The 13,617-nt window shown below is 36.3% G+C and overlaps 1 protein-coding gene across 3 annotated transcripts in view; it reads left to right on the top strand.

The window, feature by feature from the left end:
- bach1 (BTB domain and CNC homolog 1) overlaps positions 1 to 12,171 on the top strand; it is a 28,572-nt gene extending 16,401 nt beyond the window's left edge. For all 3 annotated transcript variants that reach the window (XM_003219062.4, XM_008107622.3, XM_016992501.2), the window contains 3 exons: positions 1,798 to 3,171; positions 5,422 to 5,628; positions 8,941 to 12,171. In XM_003219062.4, coding sequence (XP_003219110.2) covers positions 1,798 to 3,171; positions 5,422 to 5,628; positions 8,941 to 9,402 — 2,043 coding nt within the window. In that variant the 3' untranslated portion in view covers positions 9,403 to 12,171. The remainder of the gene's footprint in view (positions 1 to 1,797; positions 3,172 to 5,421; positions 5,629 to 8,940) is intronic.
- The last annotated feature ends 1,446 nt before the right edge of the window (positions 12,172 to 13,617 follow it).

Raw genomic sequence — 13,617 nt, forward strand, 5'->3', positions numbered from 1 at the left:
ATTCATACATACTTGTACCTGCAATTTGGAGACATACACTGTTTTTAGAGATACTTATATGGGGAGGGGGTGCATCTTAGAATTGAAGAAATGCAGTACTATATATGTCATGTTGCGTTCAGCCCAAGAAAGATAGGATATAAGTGATGCAAAAGTGTAACTTGTCAGTCCTGGCTATCTTTGATACAAATGAATTTCCCTGTAAATATAGAAAAGTGGTTTTATATTCAGTCAGATGAAATTTGTTAGTTTGCCCATGTTATCTGTTAGGCAAGCTGTCACTTGTATCCGATTCTTAACCTGCATATTTTAGATACTTTGTTTAAACTATCTGGTGCTGAACTAGATTTTGTTTTATCTTTGAGCACTATTCAAGCCACAGCATTTCCATTTTGGGGGTTTAGAAAACAGGGCTGTACATAAGCACTGTTTTCAGTCAGTATAGACAATCTTGGGATAGATGGGCCACGGTAGAACATTAAGTCTTGTTATGTATTGTTAGAGAAGGCATAACTGCGAAACAGTTATCATCCATTTAGTCAATGCTATTTTTGGCAACATGTTATTTTTTTTGGTTTTTTTTTTTTAAAAGCAGACACTGCTGCTAAAAGGAAATGTAGTGTGTTATCATTTTTGGAGAATCTGTACTTCAGTGATGCTATTTGTAATGTAAAGTTTTATAAGGTGAGTCTGTTTAGGAATTTTCCAGTTCTAGATTAGGTGAAAGTTGTAGACCATTCCTAATCCAGCATTTTGAAAGACAAAATACCCCTAAATCCAAATTCACCTTTATTGGTGCCTGAAATAATCACAACTTTGCTTTCTGATGGGTCAATGTCCATAAACTTTTAATTCATGCACAGAATTATTTAAAAGTTTTATCAAATTACATTCCATTTATGTTTATATGGTATATATAAAACTCTCATGAAATTTGTGTTTAGACTTGGTTCACATCACCAAGAGATGGAACATGCATGTCATATGTAAATACAGATACAGGTTTAATATCCCTTATCAAGAATGCCAAAATTTTAAATATTTCAAAATCCAAAATTGTCTACATGGCTGGCTGTGATATTGACACCTTTGCTTGTATGTTGTATGCCACAACAAAGAAAGAGACTCTCCCACACTCCACGGCAGCAAAGAACACTGTTGAACAATTACCATCATAAAATTCTTTCTAATGTTTAGGTGGAATCTCTTTTTCTGTGATTTGAATCTTTTGCTGTATGTCCTAGTCTTTAGATCAGCAGAAAATAAGTTTGATCCCTCCTCAATGTGACATTCTTTCAAATATTTAAACATGGCTATCATGCCTCCTCTTAATCTTCTCTTTTGCAGGTTAAACGTATTCTGTTACCTAATCCACTCTTCATAGAGCACAGCTTCTAGATCTTTTATCATTTTAGTCACTCTTTGCTGGATGCATTCCTGCTTGTCAATAACCTTGAGTTGTGATGCCCAGAACTGGACATAGCATTCCAGGTGAAGTCTGACCAAAACAGAATAGAGTGCTACTATAACATCCCTCAATCTAATCACTATAGTACTCCTGATGCAGCCTGGAGGCCAAAAAAAGTCTTGATTATTTTCAGGCAGTATTATTCATGACACACTAATATTGTTGGAGGGCAGTGATTACTCTGGAAGCCACCCTGAGTCCCCATGGGGAGAGAGGGCAGGTTAAAAATAAAGTTTTGTTATTATTATTTATTATAAATTGCATATATGTATATTTTCATACTGTTTTTTGGGGAGCAGAATCCTAATGTGCATTCTTTTATCCAATAGATCACACTGAAGGGATTTGACCCTTTGCTTCAGTTTGCATATACTTCTAAACTTATTTTGGACAAAGACAATGTGGCTGAAGTATGCAAGTGTGCAGAGTTCTTGGGAATACATGACATTGAAGAATCTTGCTTTCAGTTTCTCAAATTCAAGTTTCTGGACAATAAACCAGATCGACTGGAATACCAAAAAAGGAAATGTTGTAAACAGCGTTGTCAGGAGTACTGTAAAACAGGTGCAGCAGATTATGGGGATTTAGAAATAGATGATGGAAATACTTTGCAAAATGAATGCATTCAGGACTCTCAGTTGAAGGCTTCCAAAACTGAACAAATTGCAGAAGTGCCTCTTCTGCAAGATAATGTTAATCAAACATGTGAATCTATATCAGAAAGGGGACTTGTTTTTGGTTTAGAGACCCAATGCCCCAAATATAGGAAGTTTCAAAAAGCTTTAGGAACTGATAAAGCCCCAGTTGTTGAGTCCAGTTCAAATATTAAAGAAATTCAGGTAACATCTGCTGCAGGTATTCATCAGACTGATGCAATTGCAGGTGGTGCTATACAAAAACCCCTTGAATGTGTAGCTGTGCATCCAAATTCAAAATGTGCCAATGCTCAGGTAAAAATGGAAGATGATGGGAAAGAAGAGTTATTGAAAGAAACAGTCCCTGTATTTCAAAGCATTGGCTCTACTTCAGAGAAAATGGATTGTGCTTTTGATCCCCATAATTCTTCCACTGCCACTCATGGAGCATGTCCAGCTTCTTTTTTAAATCCATATGATCAATATTGTATGCAGGGAGGCATGCAGAGCAGCAGTTCAGAGGTAGCAGAAAAAAATGGAATTGTCCCCAGCAATTTTGGGGATTGCCAACCTGTTGGTGAAAGCATTGATGAGAGCTCACCTTTGAAATCTCAATTGTGTGATAGAGAAAACATGAATAGTGCTTCACCTAACAACCGCAGCAGTGTGGAGAGGGAGATAGCTGAACAACTAGCAAAAGGATTTTGGAGTGATGTTTACAGCACAGATGCAGCCTGCCCAGTAAACCTTTCTCCTGCCTCCGTGAAAGAATTTTCAGAGCAAGTCTGTTCTGAAAAGAAAACTGAGTGTCCTTGGTTAGGCATCCAGATCAGCGATAGCCCTGAGCATGGTCCTCCAAGAACTTTTGCAACTTTGAGCTCTGTCACTTGTCCTTTCATCAGTAACCTCAGTAATGAAAACAGTACTGAGACTAATAGTGGTGATTGTGTTTCGGAACCACAACCTGAACAATGCCCTTATCCCTGTGTGATAAACTTGGAAGAAGACTCTGAAAGTGATACTGAGGGCGATAGTGAATCCTGTTCTGCCAGAGAACAAGAATGTGAGGTGAGATTGCATGAAGTATTTCTTTTTGTTTTGTTAAAGCTGCATGTCTTGTTTGAAAACTGTTTTTATTCTCTTCCCAATTTAAAAAAAGAATCTTAAGACTTTCTTCCCTTCACTCTCCTTAAAATGAGATTAAGTTCTTTTGGATGACAGCTATGTGTCTTAAATAATTTTCAATCTTAAACACATTTGGCTATAAGTAAATTATCTTGAGATCAGCTTGTCTATCTTTGTGTAATTGTGTTTACGCAAGACATGTAGCATCTGAAAGTGGAGGGTGATAGGGAAAAAACTCACTATTTTAGGTTGTGTTCTGCATCATAGTCTGTGCTAATTTTAACGTGTCCCTCAACTACAACTAAGGATACTTCTAAAATAGCCATCACTACAAAGTTGTCACATCTTAAATTATTATAAAATAAACCACCAGTTTTACATTAGGTTTGCCCTTGCTTGAAGCTCTTTAAAAATGTAATTATTTCCTGAAGCAAAATATACATTTTTTCCTGGAACCTGTGAACAATAATAGCATTTCTGACATTATTCCCAAATCTGCTGCCTCCTTCTCCCCCTTCCTGGTGGTCTTTTCTCTTTCAAAATTGGGATCTCATTTGGATATAGATACAGTAGAGTCTCACTTATCCAACACTCGCTTATCCAATGTTCTGGATTATCCAACGCATTTTTGTAGTCAATGTTTTCAATACATCATGATATTTTGGTGCTAAATTCGTAAATATAGTAATTACTACATAGCATTACTGCGTACTGAACTACTTTTTCTGTCAAATTTGTTGTATAATATGATGTTTTGGTCCTTAATTTGTAAAATCATAACCTAATTTGATGTTTAATAGGCTTTTCCTTATTCCTTCCTTATTATCCAACATATTTGCTTATCTAACATTCTGCCGGCCCGTTTATGTTGGTTAAGTGAGACTACTGTACTTGAAAACTCTAATTTTGGAATATTCATTGGCTACCTGTGTTGAGCCTGTTTGCACAACTGCCCCCCCCCTACTTAGTACTCCCTTACCTGAACCATGTTTTTGTTTTTTTGCAAGTGTATAGGCATGATTTCTCTTCCACACAAGCCTCCTGCATACTTGCAGTCTTGAAGAGAATTTCTGAAATAACTTTGTCCTCTGGTTGCTATTTCTTTTTTTTTCTCAGATGGAAAGCAGAGTTCTCTTATGCCATCTAAATCTTGAGATTTTTGCTATTTCTTTATCAAATCAGTACCCATATTTAATATTTAGCTTAGAGAAAGGAATTTAGAAAGAGGAAGAGAACTTGAAAAACTCAACTGGCTGGCAAGGCAGAAAAATAAAAGCGTGAGGAAAAGAGAAGAGTAAACAGATAAAACAAAATAGAAACTTTGAATCTTTTGCCTCAGTTAGATCACCTAGTTGTGGATTGCTCCTCCAGCCATTTTGAGAATGCACAGCTCTTTCTCCTCTGTCATGAAGCAGAGCAATCTGGATCAGGATTTTACTTCTTCCAACACTGATTGTTGAATTCCCTCTAATTTTTGGTTTGTTCAAATCAGCAAGTTGAAGAATGATATGTATAGTTTAATACGCTTACAGCTTGTCCAACCAATTATGGCAGTAAGCCACAGATCTGTTATTTTTCCTTTTACAGTTTATTTAGATCTTTGAAGTGGCTCTAGATTTTGACTACATTAATATTTCCAAGCCCCCAGACCTTCAACCTTGTGTTTTGAATGTTAGCTCTATATACAAATAATATTGTAATGGATTATGTCAAACGGTAGCACAGAGGGATGAAATAGTTATGCCACAACAGTTATGAAAAAGTGCAGTGATAACTTGTTTGAGATTAGTGTATGTTGTGATCCTGAAAAAAAATCAACCACCATTTTAGTATATCACCAAGATTCAGGGAATAGAGTGTTTTAATTATCATTTATAACCTGTAGGTGTGTTTTTAAATATTTGGCAATGTTGTAACCAAACAAGCCTTGAAGCTTTTTAATTTTATTTTGGTTCTTAGGATTGTTCAGATAAATCATAGGCTAGTAACCTAAGTTCCTGTTACTTCTATCAGTCATATCTAGGATATCTATGTGTGAGAAATTATAGACGTTGTAGTCTAATATCTGAAGAGCTACAAGTTGCTCAACTCAACATCAGTGACTATATTAGAATAGAGGTTCACTATTTCAAATAGAATGGTATATTCAAGTTTTGGGATTTAAAACTGTCTAAAGCTATGTTTACCTTCCAGATAAAGCTGCCAATGAATCCACAGAAGATAATTTCACTGTCTAGAAATGACTTTCAGTCATTTCTGAAAATGCACAAGTTGACACCAGAAGAGCTGGATTGTATCCATGATATTAGAAGACGGAGTAAAAATAGAATTGCAGCACAGCGCTGTCGTAAGCGAAAGTTAGATTGCATTCAAAACCTTGAATCTGAAATAGAGAAACTGGTATGTATTGGGAGTTTTTTAGATTCTAATTTTGAATTGAATCCTGATTTATATCACTTTTGTTACAACTTTAAATTCCTTTGATCATAGTTGCAAGTAAATATATTTGCTGTTCATTTTCAGCAGTCTCTGATTCCCATCCTCACCTCCTTATAGAGATATTTTGAGTGAACAGTGACTGCCTGCAGACATTTGAAGGAAGAGCTTTTTTGGAAATAGGGCATTTCAAAGATGAGTAGGCAACCTCAATAAGAGCACTTCCCTCTAAATCTGTGGAATATCTTTTTGGCCTTGAATCTTTTCGGTCTGGCTAGTCAGAGCAATATCTTCAGCACAATAATGTTCTGTGCTTCTTCTATGTCAAGAAAAATCTGTAATGTTAACTGTAGTGGTCACCTAGAACAACTAGAGCCACATTAGTGTCCAAGTTACATTTGCAGCTTGTGACATAAATGAATCCATTCACTGTCCATTGCTGGTGGAGCCAATTGGTTTCTTAGCACTTCTCAAAATTAAAGTTGCAATATATTTTCACATGATTGAGAAAGATTTATAAGTAGTTGTTTTGTATCTTAAGATAGTAAGTAAATGTAGTTTATCTACTGGAGTGGAAAAGGAGTGCAGTTTGTAATTGTAATGCTTTTATTCCATCTCATGTTAACACTCCTGCTTGAGCATATCCCATTTGTACTGTATTCATTTAAAACTCTTTTAGACTACATTTACATCCATTGAGAGCATAACATATATGCATTTAAAATGAAATAAATAATAAGACAACAATAGTCAGGAAAAGGTAATGCTGGTGATAACAAGAAACACATATGTCCTCAGACATAGTAAAACAATTACAACTAAAAACCTGATCAGTCTGGATAGATATTTGTTTTCAGGAGGTTTTGCTGGTAGAGTAAGATAAAGTTTTTCAAGAAGTATATTTTCAGATTTATTATAGGAGATAAAAACCTGGCTGATAGGAACTATCTAAATGGATAAAATATTGAAAATGTGCACGAAACTATAGTTCTGGTGTTTTTTAGCATCTGAAAGAATGCTGTATCTGGGGTGTATATTTGCCCCTGGCTTCTGGAATGTGGTTGCCTGACAACAGAATGAATTGCTTTTTGGGGGAATGATTCGTAAGCCTGCCTAGTTGTCAGGACCCAGGCTGCAGAGCACCAATAACCATACACAGAGGCCAGAATCTATCTAATATCTTTATTGAGGAAATATATAAAGTTAATAAAAACAAGTGTAGAATATAGTTCAGAAGAAGACCTTTCAGGAAAGGTCAAATATAGTCCAGGAAAACAATGTCCAATATGAGATATTAAAGTCCAAAGTTGTAATCCAATAACCGAAACACACACTTTGCCAAGCAAAGTGAGGGGAAATGACAAGGTCCTTTAGTCCATGGAGCTTGATGCAAGGCTGGGGAGCAAACTAGATTCTTGGCAAACAAGGCTTGATTCAAGGCAACAAGAAGCGAGGAGCAAGAACAGGGTCCGTGGCGAAATCCGTGGCGAGGTCCGGGGAACAAGGCAGGGCTGGAACGAGAGCAAGGTCCTGGAAACTGGAGTAGCGTAGTCCACACACAATCTACTCCCGAAGCTGACGAATTGACTCCGCAAGGAATCCTTTGTGGCCAACATCTATATAGGATCTTGTTTTCCCGCCAAAGCACACTTTCTCTGGGGAACAAGAACCGAAACCTATACTGTCCAGATGCGAGACTCCTTAAACTTTCCCAAGGGAAATAGACTTAATCATCTAATTGTCTGGTAGCTATCCGGGCGCTTCGGCGAGTCGCCTCCCGAGCGTGCCTATCTTGATTATAATAAAGGCGGCGAGAAAATGGGGGAGATTTTTCCACAAGGCTTGTTTGGCTGACTTCTTGTGGACAAACATCCTGCAGCTGCAAGGGCTCCAAATCTGGCAGAAACGGTGGGAAACCCAAGTTTTCCTCTTCATCTGTCACAACAGTACTAGGAACGGGACTACATGGCCCATAAGTCATCACACTAGTGCAGCAGTCGCTGAGTCATTTGTAGTAATGATGTAGCAAGGGCTCTTTCCTCTGAGTACATACTTTCCCAGAAGCAGAGATAGATCCCTAAATCTGGATTGACAAATCAATATTTTCTTTGCATTTTTATTTCTACTTCTAAAAACGTTTAAAGATATGCTAGCCCATTTCTTTAGAAATAAAACTATACGTTGGCATGACTCTTGAGAAGAGATTCAGAATACACCATCTGTACAACTAATTGAAAGGAAATAATTACGTTATGAGATAAATAAATTGTCTGGAACATAAATAGTTAATTGGTTATATAGTTTTCAAACTATGACAGAAAATTGTTCCAGAAATATGAGTGTGATTGTGAAAACACTGTTTACTGACTGGTCTTTTGACATGTAACTTTCCTTTCCTAATACCTCAGATTCTCTAAATCCCCAAACTATAGCTCACCAAGGCCATTTATCCGCGCCCCCCCCCCAACACCATTCCTGTGCCGCTACCATCCCCTTCACGCCACCTGTTTCTTTTGTGCCGCCCCGCTTAACACACCACTGTGGAAGGGAGGGGAGGGAAAAAGGGGGCAAGGATGGAAGCAAGAAGGGGAATTAGGGAGGAAGACAACAAAGAGGGAAAGGGAGGGAGGGAGGGAGGGAGACCTTAGCCAAGTCACACTCTCTCAGCCTCAGATGAAGTCAAAGGCAAATCCCCTTTGAATAAATCTTGATAAGAAAACTCAGCGACAATTTTAATTAACTTTACTAAATTTTACTAACATCAGCCAAAAGCAGGTCCATTGAAATACTGGTACAAATTGTTCTTCATTTTAAATATTGTATCATTCTGGGAAGTTTTTACACTACAAATAATATGTGTTGCAATGTGTATAGTGTGCATTCATGTTTTTCTCTCCCCAAACTATAGTCTGCCCCCCCCCCCAAAAAAAAGTCAGAGGTACTGTGATGTGAACTGGCCCTCGGCTTAAAGAGTTTGGGGACCCCTACTCTTAGTATTGAGATCTGAATCTTATTGCAGCACCCTTTTAGAAGTGCAACTCATTATATTAAATTACCTAAAAGCCACCTGAGTGTTGAGCAGTCACACATATAGTATTCTTAGCACCCTAGGTAACACATTCGCTTGTGTTTACATTGTGCCATCTAGTGCCATCTGTTGTCACATTATTCAAAGCAGCTGCAGATAAGTTGTGAAATATAACTTCACATTTAGAAAAACCTACCTTTCAGAACATAGGAAAGTATTAAACTTAGATCTGTTTTGTTTTCCTGTAGCAAAATGAAAAAGAGAACTTGCTGAAGGAGAACAAGCACATCTTGTCGACGCTTGTGGAAACAAAGCAGAATCTGACAGGACTTTGTAAACAAGTATGCAGTGAAGCAGCCCTGAGCCCCGAGCAAATACAGGTTCTTGCAAAATATTCTTCCTTGGATTGCCCACTTTCATTTTTTATCCCAGAGAGGAAACAAACAGAGCCTTCTGATACCATGCCTGCGGTGCCACTGTGTGTTGAATTATCTGCTGGTCTCTCTGTTGCGTCTCCTAATGAGCAGAGTTCCAGTTATCAGCATGTAAAAGGAGTGTCCGATGCAGGATATGATCAAGCGCAAGAATTATGTCCACTTCCAGTAAGGATAGCTGACAAAACCTTGTGTTTAGAACAGTGTGTGCAAAGTAGTAGTGGTATAACAGATTTTTGTCAACAGATGACTGACAAATGCACTACAGATGAATAATCTTTTTGTCCAACTCAACCTAGCAGGATTGAAGCACTGGCCATTAAGTAGAAAGGTAGACTTTTCCATATAGCTATATTAATTTGTTTTTAATTATGCATCCCCTTTCACATCTAAATGTACCTACTTTATTTTAAGGAGATATATCAAAATCCATATTGCGGTAATACTTTTATTAGGCCAAAATGCTATCTTAGTTTTACAACATGCCTTATCAGAAGCAAAAGGGAATTCCTGAAGTTTTAGATACTTTCACCTGCCAATGCATTAAATAAACCTTTCACATATTTAATTCTCTTAGAACTCTTGAGTTCAGTGTGTAAAAACAAAGAAATATGGTAAAAACTCGGATTTTGGAAATGTGAGGTCATCGCAGTTGTGGAGTTCTATTTCCAGAAGGTACCAAATCCATCTGAACTAATTTTACAGGAATTGAAAAAATCATGCTGAGGATATGCATTCTTTTGCTATAAAATGCAATTTTTCAAACTAGGTACCAAAGTGATTTGATACTTTTTGATAGTTTTGATCTGAACATAATCATCTACTCCTAGCCAACAGTGTGCTGCCATCTATAACTCATTATTCAATTTTTATGGTTTTGGTATCTTTTGGAAACAAGCTCCACATTTGAGACCATGCCAATTCTTAACAGATTTATACCTTTCCATTTCCATAATCATGGAAATGTGTACTTCCTGCTTCAAATTTTATAGACAGTTGTCATACAGAGAATTAAACTAAGTAAGTGTTTTTGAAGGTTCTCAATTTTTACCATTGATAGTGGGACCAGTTCACCTATATTTGAAAACTGTTATTTCAGATTGAAACCTTTATGAGTAAATCTGTTTGTACTCAGTTTTCAATGGGTTGTACTTCTTTTTTTCTTTTCTTTTTTTAGAAATGAGCCACTTTGATTTTTCAACAACTTTAGCTATTAAAATAAGCAAATAGATCATTTTACTGTTGACTGCTCTGCATTGTAGTAATTACAGAAAATCCATACTAACAACTGTTCTTAACAACAGAAGCTTTATCTACTGAACCTCAAAACACTTATGCTGGTTTACAGACTGTAAAAGCCAATGGAATTCTTCACTTCCTACCTCAGTACAGACATCAGTTTTATATCTGTGTTTGGAATATGATCTTCTTTCTGTAATTGTTTACTTTGCAGAAGTTTAGAATAGTGAATCTCCTATCTCCTCTAAAATGCAAAAATACTGATTTAGTTAAAAATGATTACGTTTCTATAAAAATAAACTTACATTTAGAAAATGTAATGTAAACATACATGACAAACAAACACATCTTCTGAACAGTACTTTTAATAACCAGCACGTATTACAAAAACCTACACTACCTCATAGAGTGATTTCAAAATCATTCACAAATTAGCATTAAGAATTTACAGTGTACAGACCTTTGACTTCATTGTGGAAGTTCCTTTCTAAGTTCATTTTGTTTCTTCTACTTATGTTCATTTTTGTGATAATTTGGGGAATGATTCTTAATACAGATTTTGGTGACTTTTTTCTTTTTCTTTTCTTCTTTTTCCTTGTTTGGTGTTGTGTGCATTTAGCAAGGACACATACCATTTTTTCTTCTAGGAATTAGTACTTTTACTTCCTATTTCTCCACCCTGTTCTTTTTGGACAAATCAGTTTGCAGTGCCAATTTATTCATCAGCATCTGAAGGGCCACAGTTTCTCTACTCCTTTTCTGTATCCTGAGTTTACTTTTTATTTTGAAAGGTTGCAATATTGACATAATTGCTTATGAAAATCATAGGTATCAACACTGTGCATTCTGAACTATGTCTCCAGAAACTGGATTTTCTGCCTATGACATGGGTGGGAGACATTTGGTTCTCCAGATGTTATAGAATGTATCTCCCATCCTTCTTCATTGGCTGCTTTTATTAGGGCTGATGGGAGTTGCACTTCAACAATATCTGGATGGCCATGCATTTGCCACCTCATATCTGTGGACTGGCTAGTGCTGAAGCTGAAAGGAACAGTATTGATTCAGTTTTTTGTTTCACAAAATTAAACAATAACACACAAGGAAGACTGGATCACTGCCCAGGAAAATAATAAAAAGGAACCTTTCTTAATAAATATATTGCATCTGAATTGGAATCCTCATTTCAATTCAAATTCTTATAGGAATTGTTAAATATGCCTAGTTTCTAGATTTGATTGTGGGCAGTAGAAATGAGGGTGGGGGGAATTGAGGTGGCTTAGATGCGTTCAGCTACCCCTTGGGAAGTTTGTACAGTGATATTTCAGATTGCATGTAAACACCGAAAAGATATATTACCCGCTTGCAGATATTAAGAATGGACATTCATGAAAATTTTAATATACAAGAATCTCAGGTAAAACTTCTGTTTTTCAATTTCAACTAACAACATTTGGTTTTGAGCATAGACAATATTTGCATCAAGGCATGTAAAAGTTTTATGTATTTTAAACAGAACATTAGAAGTCGTAACATTAAAGCAGCATAAAGATTGTAAAAAAGAAAAAGACTCCCCTGCATTATTTACAATTGATTTTATATCTTTCATAGTCCGGTGTTTTCTAATGCAATAAAAACCACTATTCTTTCTTTTTTGTAAAAGTTTGGCATTGTACAATTGATGCATACCATTTGATTCATTTAGTACTACTAAAGCTGAACTCTGGAAATAACATTATTTATACAGTTTATATAATATATTAAAACAGCAAATATTACTGAATTGGAATAAAACTTCTAAAAGTATATCTTAAGTGGTGTATGTCTCATTCTTTACCATCAGAAGAAATAAACATCTTTTCTTACTGGAATTTTACAAGATGTTTTAAATGCAAAACAGCATATGAGGCCTGAACTCCCATCAGAAGATGGTTTAACTGAGGCTATGAACACATTGTGAGACAACATGACTCAATGTGAAAGTGGAAAGAAGCAGGAAGATCACATTGCAGGGGGAGATTGAAAGACCTGAGTAGAGAATGGAAATCTCAGTCATAGGGTTGTCATAAGTCAACACTGAATTAATGGCAAACACCAGAAAACAGAAAAAATGATTACATTTTGGATCATAAAACCTGAGAGAAGACTTAAAATGATAGTTTAATAAATGGGAAATATGAGTGTAAGTTCTCTAATAACCTTTTCACTTGTCTTACCTAGCCTCTGTAAATGTGGTTTATAAGGGTATGTTCACACACCTAGTGTAGATGTGACAGGAGATGCTATTTTCCTATGTGGAGCAGTAATTTCTGCATCCACTCTTCTTCCTCCTCAATGGTTCAAGAATATTGGGACCTGTTACTTCAGCTTTTTAATGAATCTCAATACCACAGTGTACCTAAGCTTGGGGAAGTGAACTTTGCTTGTTCTTTGACTTTAGAACAAGCTAGAATCTGAAACCATAGTTTAATCATGACTTATGACAAATTCCTGTTACTCCAGGCATTAGAAGGAACTGTAATTTGCTTCAAAAGAGAGGTGAAGCTTCTTTGGTTGTTCACAAAGAGATGGAAGTACACCAGCCCAACTTTAATATCATTTGAGCCATATAATGCAGCAAGTATAATTACATACGAACTAGAGCAGGAGCTCAAATGTGGCTAGAGGTAGTTGCAACCTTGCCTAGGAAAAAACTATCAATGTCTAAATCTGTGAGTTCATTTAATTAACTGAAATATATTGTTAAATAAGTCATTGCCCTAAATTTGGAAAACTTGAACAGGGCTCTCGTTCTTAGGATCACCATAATTGTATTAGTCTTGGTGGCAGTTAACAACAAAATTATACCTTCCAAATTGTCTTATAATATTTGGAATACGTTCCCCCTCCCCCCAAATTGAGTCTAAACCTGGAAGGCCATCAAAACAACCAAGATTCTGCCCTGGGTGAATTTCAGATTTATGTGTTTATGAAATGTTAATTAGCATTTTGTGTGCATAATATGCAGTGAATTTAGGCTCAACAAACAGGCTGTACTTACCTTGCAAAATGTAAGAGTCTGTTAACAGTACCAACCTGCTTATCTTTGATCTTAATTGAAATTATAGACATGTCAAATATACCTATTGAATCAATGGCATCTTCACTTGCCATACAGCAGTGGGATTCATTGGGTCTAGTTTCTTTAGGACTAGCAGTTGGATTTAGGCACTTATGCTCTATGAGTGTATTTCAAATAAACTTGAAAAATGA

Source organism: Anolis carolinensis, chromosome 3 (assembly GCF_035594765.1).
Source record: "Anolis carolinensis isolate JA03-04 chromosome 3, rAnoCar3.1.pri, whole genome shotgun sequence".
NCBI lineage: Eukaryota > Metazoa > Chordata > Lepidosauria > Squamata > Dactyloidae > Anolis > Anolis carolinensis.